The sequence below is a fragment of the Corvus cornix genome, chromosome 1A, assembly GCF_000738735.6.
Source record: "Corvus cornix cornix isolate S_Up_H32 chromosome 1A, ASM73873v5, whole genome shotgun sequence".
In the NCBI taxonomy this organism is placed as follows: Eukaryota; Metazoa; Chordata; class Aves; order Passeriformes; family Corvidae; genus Corvus; species Corvus cornix.
In genome coordinates this window covers 28,064,364-28,083,608 of record NC_047057.1, presented here as the reverse complement: position 1 = coordinate 28,083,608, position 19,245 = coordinate 28,064,364, and the positions used below count along the sequence as shown (strand labels likewise).

At 40.3% G+C, this 19,245-nt stretch overlaps 1 protein-coding gene across 1 annotated transcript in view; it reads right to left on the bottom strand.

The window, feature by feature from the left end:
- Positions 1–9,480: 9,480 nt before the first annotated feature.
- CNTN1 (contactin 1) overlaps positions 9,481–19,245 on the bottom strand; it is a 229,420-nt gene continuing 219,655 nt past the window's right edge. Inside the window, exon 24 of the mRNA XM_039570741.1 lies at positions 9,481–12,059. Within this exon, the coding sequence (XP_039426675.1) occupies positions 11,980–12,059 (80 nt within the window). The 3' untranslated portion in view covers positions 9,481–11,979. The remainder of the gene's footprint in view (positions 12,060–19,245) is intronic.

Sequence of the window (19,245 nt, the reverse complement as noted above, 5' to 3'; positions counted from 1 at the left end):
GGGGGTAGCAGCTTCAGTGGAGGAAAAAGCAGGCCCTAGTGCTTATTTCTCCTTGTGCTGAAAACACAGAGTCTCTTTTTGTCTCTTTCACTGGCACAGCCGAATGGAGTGAGCCTGCTTGCTGCTGCTGCCCACAAGGAAGTGTTTCCAGCATGGGGGATGAAGACCTTTCCCAGGAAAGCTTTACCTGTCATTCCCCTGAAACAAAGCCTGTTCTCTCCCAGTAACAATAGGAACTTGATGGAACTTGGTGCTTCAGTCTTGTTTTGTTCCCTGTTGCGCAGCTGTAGCTTCTCCCTTCCTACAGAAGTGTACACAGGGAGGTAAAGAAGAACTACACAGCAAATCTCAGCTGGCCAGGACGGCAAAGCCCTCCCCAACCTTGCAGGTGAGGCTCTGCAAGATGTCCGCTGGGATCACAACTCCCTTGGCTCATGGGTAGATTCAATTAAGCTGGAATGAAAGCCAGCTCTACTGAATTCATTGCTGTAGCAGGTTGAGTTTGAAACCGGGCAGAAACACCAATTAAATGTAGTGGTTTTGGTTCAAAATATTCATTACTTACTTATTTTCCTTCTGTGAGATAAGAATTAGGAGAAAAGCAAAGCAGGCACAAACCTTAAACAGTTGCAGTACAATGAAAGAGCTTTATTACTAATAGAATTAAAAGTAAAGAGAAAATAACAAAACAAAATTAAAGCAAATTCCCCCCCCCTCCTCTTTCCAGCACTTCTCTCCTTTTACCTAGCTCACACAAGGATAACAGAACATGGGATGTTAGTCAGTGTTGCAGTTCTTGAAAAGTCTCTCTCTTATGCTTAAGGAAAAAAAGGGTTTTCCTTCAGTTGCACGTGGTTCCCAAACTGCCACCAACAGCAGACCCACCCGGAAACCATCTGCTGTGTGTAGAACATCTCTCCCATGAAAAATCTCACAGTTCGTTCACACTGCAAAACATGGGTCATGACATGGGGTTATTCATCTTTTTAAGGATAAATTATTTTGGCCTGCACACAAAGGCTTTTCTTCGCCACAAGTCTCTAACAGCCTCTTACTACTTCTATATAGCCTGGCATAGGCACTCTTCATAATCTTCATAGGCCACATGAGGATTCCTCCATCCCCCCATGTTCTTCAAATGGATTAAAGAGACAAACAGTTTGTGGTATTACAGTTTCTTACCACGGCATGCAAGAAGGTTTCTTTTAAGCTGCGCGCCAGAATCGCGGCGCCGCCCTCTTTTCTCCCGTCGCCATGCTCAGCTCCGTCCCACATGACTCACTTCTCTTTCTCTCTGACTCTGAAGCCGCCATGTTGAAGGGTGTTCTTGTTCAGGCTTTACGGTGGGGAAAGCCTCGCTCCCTTTGTGCTGCTGGCTGCATGGCGTCCTCTTCAGTTCAGCACGAAGTGTGCTGGCTGCAGACAGGAGGCTCTGACGGCTCCCATTGACTCCGCTGGCTCCGCATGGAGAGGAGAGGGACCCGCCTGTCCCCAGAAGCCGCGCTGGATGGGTTTAGCTGTGAGCAGTCCATGGCTGGCTTTAGCTGCCTGTGGCTCTGGGACAGTCCCCCCGCAGCGACCCAGGGTCCGTGCCGCAGCGTTGGGAAAGGGGGAAAGGGGCAGTGGCCCCGGCCCGGCCCGGCGGGGCCGGGAGGCTCAGAGCCCCCCCACCTTCCAGCAGGCGACCTCCGACAAAAGGGGAAGTCCTGCCTTTCTGTGCGGTTTAAATATGTAAATTGTGAGAAGCGTAATTGGTCTTAAAGACTGTCCATCAACTCAGGGTCAACCCAATACAATTGCAAAGTTCAATAAACCAGGGTTTGACAAATGAACTCTCCTGATACACATTACAGGAGACAAGTTAGTTTCAAGGTGTCTCCCATGCCTCCATATCGTCAAGGAGTGCAGCATGGCAAAAATGAAAATTTAGGATTGCCTTTGTGACTTTTAAAGTTACCCAGAAAGTGCTTGGGGTGCACAGACTGGGACATTACAATAACAAACAAACAAACAAAAAAGGCAGGAGATTCAATACTTAGAGATGAAAGCAATTGTTTTATACATCTGCTGTATGCATCCTCCAGAAGCAATCTCAGCCCCAGTCTGCTGTCATTATAGTCAGCAACTACCACAAATGCCTCCAGGCAGGATCAGGTCTTGTGCTGTCCTTCTGGGAAGGTTTATTTTTAATGGATAATGTGATGAATAGAGTATAAAAATGTTCTGGTTAACTCTTTACCCCTTCAGCCCAGTCATTATAGAGGTTGATTTTTTTGGACTCTTGATCTAGCATACTGGCATTATATGAATAATCAATTATTAATTAATTATTAATTAATAATGAATATATTCAATAAATAGTAGATGGAGGTTTAGCCAAGAAATTAATCTACCTATACGTGGAACACTGATCACAAAATGTCGTGGAAAAGCTCCTATGACAGCTTTTACACTACCCTGGGCTAAAGTGAAGGCTTTTCCTTTTACTGACTGGTAGAAATCAACTGTTTTCTTATGGCCCTGAGCCACCTGGTCTAGTGGAAAGTGCCCATGAACAGGGGTTGGAACTAGATGATCTTTAAGGTCACTTCCAACCCAAGCCATTCTATGATTCTATGATCATGCTTTATTGTTTAAAGAGTATTTTATAGCCACTGCTATCCATGCTGTGTTTTACAGGCACGTAAGCAAGAAACACTTTGTGAGCTTAGTCATTATTATACCTAATGATAAGCATTTAGAAATAGTTTATTAACATCTGGCAGTCATCAGCTTGTAATGAGAGTAATTTCAATATATCCATTACAGAAAATTACTTTTGGATGCTTAATGGACAGAAACAGTAGCATCCATAATTGAAGGATGTTTTTTTTTTAACATCATCATTCTACATATTCTACTTATTTTCCTTTTTTTAAAAAGTGAATTACTTTTTACTTCTGGTTGAGGACACACACTTTGCAAAGGAAATTAATGGAGGCTTCCTGTTTTGAGCCAAAGGAAGGAAAAAAAAATCAAACAGATATTTTAAATGGGTGTCATCAAAAATACACATAATGCTTTTCACATGTTCTTAATGAAGTGTACATTTGCTTTATCTAGATTTTGCTTGCAGTTATACCAGAGAGAAGCAAGGTGATTATATATTTGATATAGCTACTGCTTAATCCCTTTACACAGTTCTTTCAGCAGTTTGGATACTCAATTAACTTACAGGTCCTGTCAGTATCTACTCATGGGATGAAGAGCTGCAAAAAGATGCAACTTATTTTTTTCATATTTATCTCAAGAAGTCATCAGAGACCACTAGGCCAGTCAAAAACTATTAGTTAGTAAATCAGGAATATGGAAATCAGAAGACACCATCACTTTCTGCAAATAAACATGAAAAGGGAGAAGCTTAAAATAATGATCATGTATTTGTCAGTTTAGAAAAGGATAGTAGATGCAAGATCTCACATTGCATTTTTACAAATGTTCTTTCTCACGAGATTTTTTTTTCATCCTCTGTTTACTTGCAGTTTTAAAGGTCAGAAATGGAGTTGACTTCCCTGGAGTTTGATTTTGTATATTAATTCTCAATAGACATCACAGCTTTTTGCATAACATCAACATTACCATAGTTTATATGCAATTATTCTCACAGTAGGTTCTAGTTCATTAATTTTTGAGAAGCTAATACTGTCAACAAGACTTTGATTTTTTTTTAATGCTATCATTAGAAATAATCTTTTTACTTCCCTGTTTGTTATTTCTCCAGTGGCATATTTCACAGTAGTAACTCCTTCATTTCAGTTGCCCTGAGTTTTACCTGTGCTAGGATTGTACAAACTCAATTTCTCTTGGGCAGACATCCCACAGGATTTTACTTTTAGTATAATAGGGTTCAAGTATTTCACTGAAAAATCCAAGTTTTCTAGCATTTCAAGATCTTAAAGCAAAAAAATCCAAACAAACCCAAAACACATATATTGGGTACCTTCCTTAGGGCACACAGTCTCCCTCAGTTCCCTTTATCACCCTAGGAGGTAGCCAGCCACCCAGGTGTTCCCAGCTAGCTTCAGCAATGAGCACAGCTGAGATGAGCTCTGCTTGCTGTGAGCGGAGGTGAGGGTGATCAGCCTGTCTCAGGGCTAAATGGCTCGCTGAAGACTGCCTATCTGGCTCCCCAGTCATAGTGCAGGTATGAGCTCAGGCACCTGAGCTGGGGTGGAGTAAGTTGGCCACGGCATGTAAATCCTTTATTGATGAAAATAAATGTGTCATTCAACACAAAGCCAAACTTAGGTATATTCCCCCCCATTCTGCTACATTGTATGTTAGAATAAATTCTGGCCGCCAAATATCTATCATGTTCATGATGAAATTAGATTAGAAATTGCATGTTGGTCATTGGGTAATGCATAACACATATATTTTTGCTTAGCTTTCAGAGCACATGGCTTCAAGTTCTTCAAGATGTCCATGACACTGATGTCAAATCTTTTTAAATCACTGGAATATATCCTTGATCTTCCAAATCTGATTCAGATCTTTGAGAAGAAGCCCATGCAGGGCTTGACGGAGTAAAAGTCATGCTAGTTTTACCTACCTCTTTGTTGTACCTCTGTGAAATTGAGTGCTTGCAAAATTTCTTGAACACCTGGGTAGTCATCAAGGGACTTTTCCTTGTTTCAGAGCTTGACCAGGGATAATATTCCCTGCTGATGGCTTTTCATTACCAGTGTTCAAGTTCCTATTCAGTTTTTCTTTTGAGGGAAGGAAGAGAGGAGGGGGGAAGGGGAAGGAGGAAGAGGGGGAGAGAGAGAGTGAAAGGAAGAGAAACTAAGTATTTTGATCATGGAAATATCCATTTTAGTTTATGTTTGCAGAAGGCTGAGTGCTGGGAGAACACTGGCCAGAAGCCACCAGGTTATCAAATTGCATCAAGGACATCCTGGAAGATGCCAAGTAGGGGAAATGAACTGTGTTAACTGTCTTGGTTTGAAAGACAGGTGTCTGCCAAGGAAGGCTGAAGCCTCCCTTGAAATGAAAAATGCAACCCCCTTCCCTCCAAATTGTTATAATTTTGAAATCAAGGGGCTTTCAGGCAAAGATGTGGGAAATAGGAATAACAGTTCTTTACTATTATATATATAACCAGTCAAACAAACAACAACAACTATGGCAGTAACAGCAAACACAAACCCAGTCCCAGCCTTCTCGGCTGTCGGGCCCTTTCCCCTCGGGTGCAGTTCCGCTCGCAGCCGGCAGGGGCGCTGGCGGCTCCCGGTGAGCAGGGCAGGTGCGATGGTTCCCCCGCGGCTGCAGGGGGGCGCTCCGGAGCGAGCTCGGGAAGCACGTGGCACTGGTGCCCTGGGATCCCGGGAAGGGATGGGACAAAGGCTTCACAAACCCCTGGGCAGCCAGTCCTGGTGTCCGCCCGGACCCTCGGGAACAGCAGGCTGGGACGGCGGGGATGAGCACAAATCCCGGATGGCAGACGAGGTGTATCCAAACAGGGAACCCCCCGGGGGTCGGGGCAGGCAGGGTGAGCACGGCTACAACGTAGCAAAGGCTCGAAGCAACGGCAGGGCAGGGCAGCCACAGCCCGGCTTCCAGTGGGGCAAGGAAGGCGGGCTTTGGGATCCCGGGGTTTCTCCCTGAGGCACCCGAGCAGATGGTGAAAAGGTCCCTCTTTTAGTAAGGTGGCGTGTTAGGGTCCCAGTGTAACAGCTGCTCCAGTGAGCAGGCCCCACTCACGGTAGAAGGAAGGCAGCCAAAAGCAGAAGCCTGCAGTGCTGACGAATTCCCTCCACTCTCCGTCCGAATGCGGAGAACCACAGCCCACAAGCCCAGGTGAAGGAGAGTAGCCCAGTTGGACCCCTCCCTCTGTGGCCAGGTCTTTTGTTTCTCCCAAAAACCCAGCAATTTGTCACCCCAGCAACATATATGGGAAAATTCCTCAGGAGAAAAAAGAAAACAGAAAGGGAACTCCCGAAACCCCAACATTAACTAAGTTCATGCCCCCTGTGACACTGTGTTCCTGATGGAATGAAGGTTTCTAGCTTGCCCAGTACTGATTAGAAAAAGACCAAGCCAGCGATTATGCTCTTTCCGTATAAAAAAAATCCTGTTTTCCTACCTCCTGGAATCAATAAGGAGTAGGTTATTTCATTGTATACCAACACACAGTTACTAACAGTGAAAATTAATGCTATTTTCTAGGTCATTTGTAGTAGCACATTTGGCTGTCTTGAGTGTTTGAATTATTTTTTCCTCCCTTCCTTACACAGAATTGTTTTACCCTCTTTTCTCCTGCACTGCTGTCTAAGTCATCAACTTTGCAGCATCACAGAAGTCAGTGCTGTAGGCTGATGATAGAAACTTTTGCTGAGCAGAACCCAGTGGAGTCATCCTGTGTGCACTTTCTTGGCTCTTGGAGCACAAAGTTTAACTTGCATAAAAGCTGCCACAAAAAATGCAGAGCTCATAGCTGTTGTTCTGGGCTTTCTTTGCCTGAGGTATTAATTTTTGTCAGATTATGTTACAATCCCAGTGCATGCTTTAACCTACTTGCACAAGGTTCACATATATAAATACACCCACCCCCTGTAGACCCTTTTGTATCATTCCATCACACACTTTTTACTGGAGATAAATCAGGTACTGAAGCTGGCTGAAGGGTCTTGTGATTTGATGCCAGAGAAGACATCCTCTTGGCTTTGGCACATGTGTCAGAGGACTGCAGTAGTATTTTGGTGCTCTGTCAGAGCAGGCTCAGAGGAGCATGGAGAACTGGCTGATTTTCAGCAGCTCTTTGAGCTGCAGGTAGATCCATAGGGAGTCTGATATGCATTATTCTGCCAGAGTACTGTTAAATAAGGAACCATAATTAACTGCTTCAGTGCTGTCACAGAGATCTGACTGATGCTTATTTCTCAGTATCTATAGCTAAAAACCTTCTGGGCAGAGACAACAACATATGATTTCATGAATATTATTGGCTTATCATAGACTCACAAGACAAATAATAGTTTAATGTTGAAGAACAAAAGGTGGGTCAGCAAAAGCCTCATTACAGAGAGTCTTGCCCTAAAGCCCTGTGCATGTCTCCACTCTATTTTGAATTGCAGATACAGATAAATTAATAGTAAGGACGGAGCTTTTGTGGAACCTACAGTAATCCTGAAGATTTTGAACTGAAAACTAAAAAACTCAATCTGCAGCTGGAAGTGCTATCCCTGGGACACAGAGTCATCCACTGCCAAGTGATTACCAGGAGCTCTGGCATGGCTCAGGGCTGTGCCATCTGAAAGCAAATCCTGGGAGAAGCACTGGCCAGGAACAGTGCCTAATGAGTGGTTTGTATACAACAGCCCTGGTGTGGGTAGTACAAGATTTTAGCAGCTTGGAAACACCATTTGGCTCCACCAGTCCAATTCCATGGACATCTACCGTGTCCCATGAGTGCTACCATGCTGCAGGCAACCAGAGGGCAGCTGTTCATATAGAGCTGTCTGGATGGGATGGATTCCCTGAGTTTAGTGCCTCTGGGAATTTGATATTTTTTAATGTGTTTTTCCCTGTGAGAATCAGAAATGAATGTCAATGTGCAGCTAGCCCAGTTATTGGCACATGGGTCTGAGTTGCCACTGCTGTGCACTCCCAAAGGCTTTTCGCTTCAGAGCTCACTGGATGTTGAAATACTCCCTGTTCACAGCATATGAACCTTAATGCTGGAGAATATTTGCTTCTCTCCTCGCATTGAGGAGAATTCAGTGGCTTGTGCTGGATGCATCATTTCTGAGGCCAGGGCACTGTTTCCATGTCTGGCCAAAGGCTTTGTGCTCTGAGGACAAATGCTCTGCTTGCCTGTGTGCTTTCCACTGCCCTGGGGCCACACCATCTGGGTATTTCCTGAAGGATTTAACACCAGCCTGCAGTCAGGTAATGACTCCTGGTGCCATTTACCCCTATGGCATGTGTCTACTTGGAGATGCATGCCACCACAGAGGATTTAAATTTGCCTGGAGCTGGACTATCTCAATGCAATGGAAACACTTCTCTATGTGGTGCTTCCTGCAGGTGTCAAATCATTGAAGGATGGAGATGACATAGGTAAATACTGCACCATGACAGCCATGACGAGGGGATGATGCCCAATCAGTACCTTTGTATTCTCTGTTTGGATTTACCTTTTTGCCAACAGATGATACTACATATTGTCATTTCTGCTGTCTGCTTTAAGAGAAAGAAATTATGTCATACTTCTTTGTGAAGCACACAGTTGGTGGCTGTGACAACACAGGAACGACCAAAAGCATCAGGTTTTAAAGACACTATTAGATTCCTTAAATATAGACCAGAAGAATCCACACATCTGTGTTCACTGGGGGTTGTCTGTTGAAGTTACCACCTAAATCACGAGATTTTTAAGTGTTTTGGAGAATAAAAATTGGTATAACTTCCAGTGTCATCCATATTAATCAAGAGGATTAACCAGAGTCAAGACCGACTAAGGTGAAGGAGGTACTTTTCATGTGTCTTTTTATGATGTTCTTTAGACTTGGTTAGCTGGCATCAAGGTAGAAGATGAACATGTCAGCCTGGCAAGAAAAGAAAAGATAGTGCTACTTCTCTTTGAGATGTGAACTTCTTTTTTTATTTTCCATTAATGAGGACTTTTGTGCATTCTCTCCTTTCTTCTGTTTTTGGAAATAAGAATTTTAAAATGGCAAAGCAAAAGGAGTTAGTGGTAGAAAAGTTAAAAGACAAATGTATCATCTCTGGAAGAAATGGAGAAGGGTGCACAAGGAGGTGGGAAGGGACAGTCGGGACAGCTGACCCCAAACTGACCAAAGGAATATCCCAGACCATATGACACCAGCCTCAGCATACAGAGCTGGGGGAAGCTGAAGAAGTGGGGAATGTTTGGAGTGATGGCATTTGTCTTCACCAGTGATGGTTACCCATGATGTATCCCTGCCTTCGTGGGGATGGCTGAACACCTGCCGGCCCATGGGAAGCGGTGAATGAATCCTTTGCTTTGCATCTGTGCATGGCCTTTGCTTTTCCTATTAAACTGTCTTTATCTCAATCCATGAGCTTTCTCACTTTTACTCTTCTGATTTTCTGTCCATTCATGACCAGGCACTGAGTGAACAGTTGTGTGGGGCTTAGTTGCTGGCTGGGGTTAAATCATGACATATATCTACTGGAATAGAAAATGTTACCTGAAAAAATACTCTACTAAGTTATCCCCTGGTTCCAAAAATGCTGAAAAGCTCTCAGGATGCTCTCTGTTACTGATTTTAAGAAAATACTCCTATTATCACCTATAATCAAAGCAAAACAGCCAGAAAAGCTCTTAAACGCCAGCAACAGTCACAAGAAGGCAGGGCAGGGATACACAGCACTTCATTCTATCCACACCTTTACTATCACAGATGATCACATCACTGCTATGAAATTAGAAAGTTCCAATTCAAAAGACAGTTATAATACTTTGAGTAACATTAATACATTTATTTGTCATTTACTTTTCATTCATAAAAAGGACAAAGCACAGTCCTGTTCTACTTATTTGAAAAAAAAAAAAGATAAAAAGTAACTAAAAAACCAGTTCAATATTCATCAGTATCAAATAATAGCAATATCAATTTTCCTGAAATATAAAGAAACACCAAGTATGTCTATCTATATAAACTTTAATTATGAACCTTGCATTTTAAAGCAGATGATACATTAGTTAGTTTTTCTTGACAACAATTTGAAACTGAAGGTCCCAGTCAAATTTACACAATTATGTGAAACAGAAAATTCTCCAGCTATCTGATCAGTATGTGACACCTACCTCATCCGTGTTGCTGATTTAAAAAAAGAGAAGTGGCGTTCCATCCCAGGTCACTTCCATGCAAAAATGAAACAGTTTTGCTTCTTACACCATGTATTAGAAAAGTAAAAGGCAATCATGCATTTGGCAAAAGATGTAGTTGTGGTTGTATAATTATATAAAAATGACTCATACTGCAAAAGAACAAAACCAAATGAAACACAATAAAACACATTTTTTTTTACAGAAGGCTTACAGTTACATATTAGTTTCTTATGTATGAAGACAGCTCATTTCTCTTTCAAATAATTATACAATTTATGAAACTCAGCAGTGTTTGACACTTTGACCTTCCTCTATAGGGGAGTTATCACTTCTGCCTATTTAAAAAATTTTCATCTTGTAACAAATAGTTAAAATTAAACTAAAACAGTATTATTGATATTTATTAATGAAGACTCTACACTTTTACATGTAAATATATAGTACAAAATTATACAAATAAAAGAAAAGGGTGTAAATTATTAATAGACCTATCCTTGCTTCATGTAAATATTATTACGGACCTCTACAGTATCAGTTCTAAAAAGATAAAATCTATTTCTAAGTAGCTAGCAAGGTTGTGCTAATAAAATATGATTCAAAGCTTATAATTCTTGAAGCATCAGACATTGCACTATTACTTGAGCCAGCTGATTCAACATCACTGTGTTTCTTCATCATTCACACTCAAACTAATTCCCAGCATACCATGGAAAATGAAAGGAATGTGCATTTCTTTAACAACTTAAAAAAACCCAAACAAACCAACAAAGAAACCCAGCACTGAAACACTCTAGACACAGTCAGAACAAAAACATTATCTCTAATAGAGTTCCCATTTTTCAAAGGCCATAGTAAACATGTAGCTTTGACTAACAGTTGGGATCTGACTTTCACGTACTAACACACAGTTGGATCATTCAGTACTCTATCAAATAGAGAAATGGTCTCAGAACTTTAAAACTCTTATTTACAACACTATGAACATTAGAATAATATCAAGTTCTTGAAAAAGCATATAGTTCTCCCAAATGTACGCCTTCAATACAGGAAGGTAACACCTGGCGTCTGCAGCATAAAAATGTAAATATAATATTTTTTTACTGTGCTACTCTGCTTTTGCCATTTATTGTATACCTTTTTCCTTTTTTTATATTTTAAATCTTTTCACTTTAAAAAATAACTTATGTTTCCTACCTTTTCATGGTCCACTTGGCTGATCTTAGCATGGACTTCATCTCCAAACTCCTACATGTTATATTGCTACCTTCATAATAACAATAGGAATAAGACTAAACCAAAACCAATACATTACGCTGCTTCCCTGAAAGCTGACATTCGACTCCCAAAATCAGTAACAATTACTGTAACAGAATTTTTCAACAGAATTCTTTTAAGAAAAGAATATAAGAAATCTCGCACCAGTGAAGCACAGGTAAATTACTTTAAGCTGAGCATGCTATCCATGTCTCGGGTGTTATGAACATATTTAAAATAAAAAATCCTTATCACTGACTTTTATTTCAATTCTTTCAGATTCTATCCAGTAACCTCAAGAAATATAGCTGTAAATAATGAAATGTTTTTGCTTTGACTGTCTCTCTAAAAACCAGTAATCCCAATAAATGATGACGGGGCTATTCAAAAATATGCAGTACACAAAACATATAGGATAGTACAGACAGACGTAGTACTCTTACATTTATCACATACAATCAACATTTCAATCTCTATTATATTTCACAATTTGTTATTCAAGTTAAAGCACCTACGTATGGTGATTTTACTTTCACTGTACAGCCTATGTTATTGGGTTTTAACACTGTAACTTGCCCCATTGGACCGAATCATGCAACTGTCACAGATCAGCATAAGTGTTTTATAAGGCATATTGGAACAAGTTAAAAATATTTCTTAGCCGCTCAAAAGTTGATTTACTTCATGAAGGAGTTCCTGGATGCCTCAGTCCTCTTAAAGTTCATAGGAAATCGGTAGGGTAATTCTTTTTAAAGTGTAATTTATTTGGCTTAGGATGGTGCCACAGGAATCAAAAAGAATCGTGGTCCTCATCTTCAAAGGGAGTCCTTTGTGTTAGGTGGAGGACAAGGTGAATCCAGCTACATTCAGAATCCCGAGCAAGCAAGGACACCCAGGGCAGGCACCACTAGGACCAGGAGCAGAGTCGGTACTCCAACAGCGGCACCTGTGCATCAAACAGACAACAACACAGTATTGGTCTTACTTGGTCTTACTTCAGCTCTACTTGCAGTGGGGGGAATAATCCTGAAGTCCACAGAGTATGGAGGCTGGAAACCAGCTGGCCGATCTCAGCACAGCCCCTACCTGTATGGATAATCTGAAATGGACAAAGAGACTTGCTACAGCACGGCGGAGGACTCACTCTTTTGTTCTGCAAGAGCTGCATGTTTATGCAGCATGTTTATACAAGAAAAAAGGCCATTCAGGACACATCAGTGTATTTTGATTTGGCCAGTCCGACAAGCCAGGAGGTTATTATACCAGGAGGCAAAAGGTCAAAATAAATATTTAAGCATGTGAAAACAAAATTAATGGAGTCTTTGAAATGTGACAAAGCAAAGAGACACCTTTGGAAATGTTAATGCTCACACGAACAGCAATAATCTGAGAGATGTCAAAGAGCCTGGTCCGTTTGTTTACCTGCCAGATTACAAAGTCCAGATGGCTGACTTCTAGCAGTGTGGCATTTATGTCTGTTAAAGTCACAAGAGTCTTTCTTAAACAAATATTTTAAGACATAAAATACTAATCTATGGTTTACAAACTTTACATGACTCGCTCTGGCAAAGAGAAATAAGAATTGCTATTGTTAAGTGGTTTGTGTTGCTATGGTTCAGCTCCCTGTTAAGAAGCATCTATATGAGAAAATAGCCCAGCCAAACTGTGCCTGGCTGTCAGTCTTGGAGATGGGCCAAAGGAGCCTGAGAACTGGCTATTCTTTCATCTGAGAGAGGGCTTGTCTCTATCAGGATGGTAGATGGGCAGTGCAGGACCCAGCTTAACCACTCATCTTGCTGTTGAACACAGACTGAGGACAGAAGTGCTTGCAGCTGGTGGTGACAGTCCTGAGGCGCTGCTGGAACAAGCCCACTGGACAGCTCTCCAGAAAATGCTGGATGAAGAAAAACCACACTGAGAAGGTAATACACAAACCGAACAGCAGAGATTTCAGCAGGCCTAAAAACAAGCACAGCACGACAAACCGAAAGTATGGGGGTATATTTATCTGGGTTTTTCAGTGATTTATGAGGCACATTAATCAAACAAAGATAAGTTTCTATCCCTAAGTATCAAAGTAGTGGTTCTTAATGAATGAACAGCCATAGGAAACAAAATTCAATTCAGGTTTTGTGTTTAAGAATATCCACGGAAAATATATTCTGCTTTTGCCAGACCAGGATAATGCAGTTGGAAAGACACACATATTTTGAACACTTCTAATGGAGGAAAACGAGACAAAAAGGTTGCTGAGTGAAGTTGAAGAATGAGCAAGTATGAGGAAACTTGTATTGGCATGTTGCTATTCTACAAGGGAAAGGACTAATAAATCTTCCTGAGATGTGCTTGCTGGCTCCAGACTCAACAGGTAGCAATTCACCTCATTATAGTGGTTCCTTACAAGGTTTAGGCACTGCTGCAGAGATGTATTTACCAGCTTTCTTAAATAAAGCAAGTCCTACCCTTAGACAGCACATTAACAGAACATTAGCGGGATAAATGCACATTAAACAGATAATCTTTTTCTTTCTTGTTAGATTACTGACCTACATGTAAGGGTCCATACTTTACAGGAAACACTGCTGGCCACTGCATGACAGCCAGTACACTCCCGTGGCTCACAAATGAAAGTTAATAGAAGTTTTGTCTAAGAACACACTACAAGATTAATTCTGTGCAGTAATGCAATTGTGATCTGTCAGTTTTAACCTCTAAAAACTAGAGAAATGCCAGATAAAGACTTAATAGATGTGTACAAATAAACATGTGGATGTAAATTAAAAGAGAAGGATTATTAAGCTTCCTCTGAAGTCTGGCCAGGTATGAGCTGGATATATGCAGTTCCTAAAGATTCTTTCTCTCCTCAGTGTTATAACGTGTGATCTCTCCTCTCAACCAGCATTTTGTGGATCCAGTGTGCAAGTAATTGCAAACTAAAGCCATCAAAGTCAGTGTCAAAACCAAATCAGCATCACACTACCTAACTACTACTCTAACGCACCACATGTGAACTTACTATCAAGAGTCCTCATTTCTTTCAAATAAACAAAACACATGCCTTAAATTTGGCATTTGGCAAGGGGGTCCACTTGAAACCTTGTGATACAACCGGAGATTCTCCCTTATTCCTTTTTATCCTTACTCTTGCCCATCCATACCTTTTTCCAATCCCTGCCTCCATGTACATAATTTTAGGTTGATTTTAGTTTTAGATTGAATGATTTCAGATTTTAGTCTGATTTCTCTGTGTGTTTTGTCCATCTAGTAAGTAGAAGAGTGAACCTTGCAAACAAACTTTGTTTTGCTTTCATTTTTATATTAAATCTGCTTTTGCTGATACCTTTGCTCGTGATTCTTTGAACAACCTAAAAACTCATTCATGACAGTCTACCTTTGTGTCTGTTTTGCAAAACAAATTTGTTTTTTTCTGAACCAAACTCCTACCCATTTTCCTGTAAATAATACTCTCCTTTTGGTCCAGGATCCAAGGACCTATATTCCAAGAAGGCTGTCTGGTTTTTATCCCTTCTTTTTACTGTAAGAAAGGTTAATTGCAAAGCCTTCTCATATTCTGTTTCTCCTTGCTTCTGTTTCCCTTTGCTTCTAACTAAGCTTGTCCACTTCAGTGGGAAAAAAAATAGGCCACCTCAAAAAAAAGAAGGTATTTTTGCCTGTTTGAGTCATCAGTTTCTTTATCAACTACTAGGCTTCATTTGTATCTGCTTTCTCAGTGTTTTCATATTTACTCAGAACAGAAAAACAGATATGGGAGAAATCTAATTTCTTCAGGTTAAACTAAACTGCATAAAAGAAAGAGGTGGGCTTGTTGTTCTTTCAACTGGCTATTGAAAAGAAATTCCTCTTGTCCCAGCTGGGAATACTGTCTTCATGAAAGACTACTGCAAAAGAAGTAGGTAGCATCAGCTGACATGATTTAAATTCTGTTATCCCTATTCATGGTAAATGGAAAATAACTGAACTAATTATAATATACTTATCTTGCATCACTGGCATCATTACTAAATCATGCATCCAACTTTCCCTTGTCTAGGAAACCTTTGTTTGTGCACGAGGAAATTCTCCTCTTGCCTGTGCCATAAACATTTCAAGAAAGGCGCTATGGAGTGATTCACAACTCTGTGATTTACTGGTTTTGCAGCAGAGTAGATGCATGGGATGGAAACAAAGTTGTCTGTCCATCTGCTCATGCTTTGTGCTGTGCTAAGGTTTGCTGTGCATCTGTGGAACGGCTTCAACTATCCTAAGAAAAACGTACTTGAATTGCTGCTGACGGTCTGGGTGGTTTCTCCACCCCACCGTATAAGTTTGCCTTCTCCTAGTTGAAAATTCAGACCCAAGGAAACATTTTGTTTTGTTCTGGCAGTAGCACCTGGCACATTGGCATTGTCAGCAGGCAGCAGCCATGGCTTCTTTTTCATTGACTCTAGCCCTGGCACAGACCTGGGCTGCCAAAATGAAAAGATGACCTGGACTCTGAGAAAAATCAGAAAATTTTCAGTCAGCGTGTTATTACTTAGTTGTCAACAAACATAGGTTATTTCTCGAATACCCCTTTCCCTTCACATATATTAATAATCATTACAGATTCTTTTGCATGGAGAGCAAAGTAGAAGACCACTGGTAATATTCTTTTTGTAAAATGTACTCTTTTAAAGCTGTGTATACAACAAATAATAACATGAGGTGGTTCTCCTGTGACCTAGGCAGTGGATCTTCTTTGGCCAGCTGGCACGTCTGGGAATTTCTGAGTGAGGATTCTACTCCTCTTTGTTCAAGAAAATAGGGATTTGTGAATTTTTCTTACAAATAAATTCACCCCAAGTATATACCAGATGTGTCACTCTTTTTGACTTGCAAATAATCCACATTTAAAAAACCACATGGTGCAATAAGCAAATAGCAGAAACTCTCTGGGTGCAAAAGGGTGGCACAGCCTCCCTCCCTCTGCTCCCTGAGTACTGCAGCACCGCAAGGAACCATTAGTGGGAATAAGCAGCACCCAGGGCTGGAAAGCAACATGGAAAATATGCAGACAATGAAAATAATGGACTGAGAAGCAGTAAAGAAAATAAATTAGTCTCACAGGCCAGATCAGCTTCAATTTGGCCTTGCTCTTTAGCAAGGCAGAAAAAAATCTCAGATCGGGCATTAAAGTCACTGCAGAAAGGAAGAAAGGAAACGGGGGTTATCACAGGATAATGAAGACTAAGAAAACATAAATAGATCTGAAAATATTTCCACTATCTGTCTAACCTTTGAGTTTGAATAGAAGAAAAAGAGAAAAAATGGAAATGAATGAGAATATGGCTTTTCAAGAAAATGCTTGTTCTATCACTGAGTATGTTACAATGCATGGAATTGTCACCTTATTCAATCAAACTAAGGCCTGGAAGGAGCAATACCAATAAATTAAATGTGATGATGAAGGAAAATCAAGAAAAATACCAGAGAACAAAATGTGTTAATTTAAGCATATGTATATACCAGGTTAGAGGGTATTCTGAGTATTTTCTACTTAATTTTTGAGTCATGAGGCAACAGCAAATGCATTTTGAAAATCACTCTTCTTTTAGAGGAGAGCTCTTTCGAAAATGTACTTTTAATTCAGTAGAAGTTTTTTGCTCTATTCTTGCACCAGATGCATAAGAAGTTCCAAGGTGCGTAACAAATGACTGTCACGCCAGCTAGACAGAGACTGTTTTCTTCAGCACTACTTACAATTTTTACCAGTGTTTTCCTCCTCTTACTACTACAACAATCTTTGTAACAGATGGACATTTTCAAATCACAATCAAAAGATTTTGATTATACCACATGAAAAGCGAACAATCACCTGACTTACTGGATATTGATATGTGCAATAAACATTTTTCTCCTTTCAAACAGTAATTGAAAAAATTAAAAGATGAAATAATTAAAAGGATTGTGTAAATTAGTACAGGCAAAAATTACGGATTTTCCTTTGAAAGAGCTGTACTTCAAAGTAAATACTATTTCAGGATCCTAAAACATGCCTGTGGCAAATGGAATTCATATGTGTATATATGTGTGCAGTGAACACAGACAAACTGTAATTCTGTTCTCTTGCTATAAGCATATACAATACATAAATTATTCTTTTTCCATATCACTATTTAAACTGAGACATTAACCTGATTTCACATGTGAAGCTGAAGGTGTACGGTATTTTCCTTTCTTCCTCAGTATTTATCCATATGTGAAGAGTAACCCTCCCCTCTCTCCCACTCTGGATGAAATTTTAAAATTCGAGAGCTTGATTCTATTTTTCCTTACTCTGGCATAAAGCAACTGCACTGAGGCCAGTGCAGTTACAAAAGTGAAGCAAAAAAGGAATCAAGCACCATATGGTTTTAGTTCCTACTGATTGCAAGATTGTTTTGATTACGCTAATATTAGTAATATGACAAAGCACTGCAATCAAAAAACCACGCAAGAGACCAAAAAAAAAAAATCTCAGCGTTTATTATATTTCAAAGGAAACAGATAAGCCTGTAATTAACTGTTGAAAAAGACTCCATTGGTTAAACAAGTTGTTCAAACCTTCATCTGGTTGTGGTAACTCAAGAATGAACTTTAAATTGTGTAGCTCATTAATTTACTATAACGGGCTTGAAAAATATCCCCAAGCTCTTTACTGTACAACAGGCACTGACCAATAAATTACAACAGTTCATGGTTGTATTTTACACTGGTTATAGCTGTATGCTGGAATGCAGCTAGGCACATATACAGAGAGTGATTTTATGATAAGGACTTTTATTTAAAGATGTTCACTAAAAAGAAATGCATACGAGATAGCTGTGAGTGGTAACCTTCTTTTATATCACTGTCAACTAAAATAGTGTATCCTGTTGGAAGCTGACTGGTTATATGAGAGCAAAGTAGATGCAGGATGTTTGCTTCCCCCTTTTGCAGGTGACTGGGTTTTCTGTGAGAAGGAAGAAGATGAGGAAAACAAAAAGGAAGTTTTTTCCTTAAAGAAGGAACTGAAATAGAAAGAAAATCTATTTCTAGTTTCTTTTCCATTTGACTTTCAAATGTAATTACATTAGTTAAAACATGCTAAAATTTTAATTCCTATGTTAAGACCTCAAGGCCAGTTAGTGTTCCTGAACCTGAAATACAGGCTAAAAGACGACTTCTGGTGTCCTGCCCGGCCTCCACCTGCCTATCCAGAAGGCCTCAGGTCCCCTGTATATCATGTAATGCCTGTCAGAATTGTGTGGATGTCCCTGGTAACCTGGGGCATCTCAAATGCTACAGGCTTTGTTTAACATTCTGAATTACACCCTAGATGACAACTGATTATAATGGAAGCTTAGACACCTAACCCAGCCATATTACGTAGATTACTTTGGTTTTGATACCCAGTGAACAGCAGGAAAACACCCATCTGGATGACACACTGGCGTAGACACTCCTTGTTTAAGATCTGGCCATTCCTGGTCAGCATACAGGCTATTCGGAATCTCTACCCTAGCTGCTCAATTCTCCCCATGCGCTTCTGCAAGAAATTAGGTAGGTTTGCAAACTCTGGAATCAGATGTCTAAAGGTTATGTAAGGCAATATTCCTCTCTGAATTTGGCAAGATGTCTTACATTTTGCTTTAGCTATTGTTTACATCTTTGTGTAAATATGTAACTTCCATTTTGGTCAATCAAGCACCAAAATATGCATTCCTATTAAACTACATCTTCTTTGCAATTCTCTGAGAAAAAACGTAACTAAAAAAAAAGAAAAAATTCCCTCCTCTATCATTCTTTTGGGGCAATTATTCTAAACCCTGATGCATTACTGGAAAATTTCCTTAAGAATAAAAATTAGCAGACATAATTTGCCATGCAGAGGTGTTAAAACTACTGCTGTTCTGCTGTTTGGAAAAGCAGCCTAGAAATAACCTGAAAATCTTGCCCAATTTGCTGTATACTATGTATTCCAAAGAGATTACCTTGCCTTTTGTCTCTTTTTCAACCTTTCCTAAACCGAATACAGGGAATGCTGCCTCTGTCTAGGTCACCAGAGGCCCAGTCCATCTCTCTAGCTGGTGTATGGTAGAATTTATGGATGAGAACTTGTCTGCAGTGTGGAA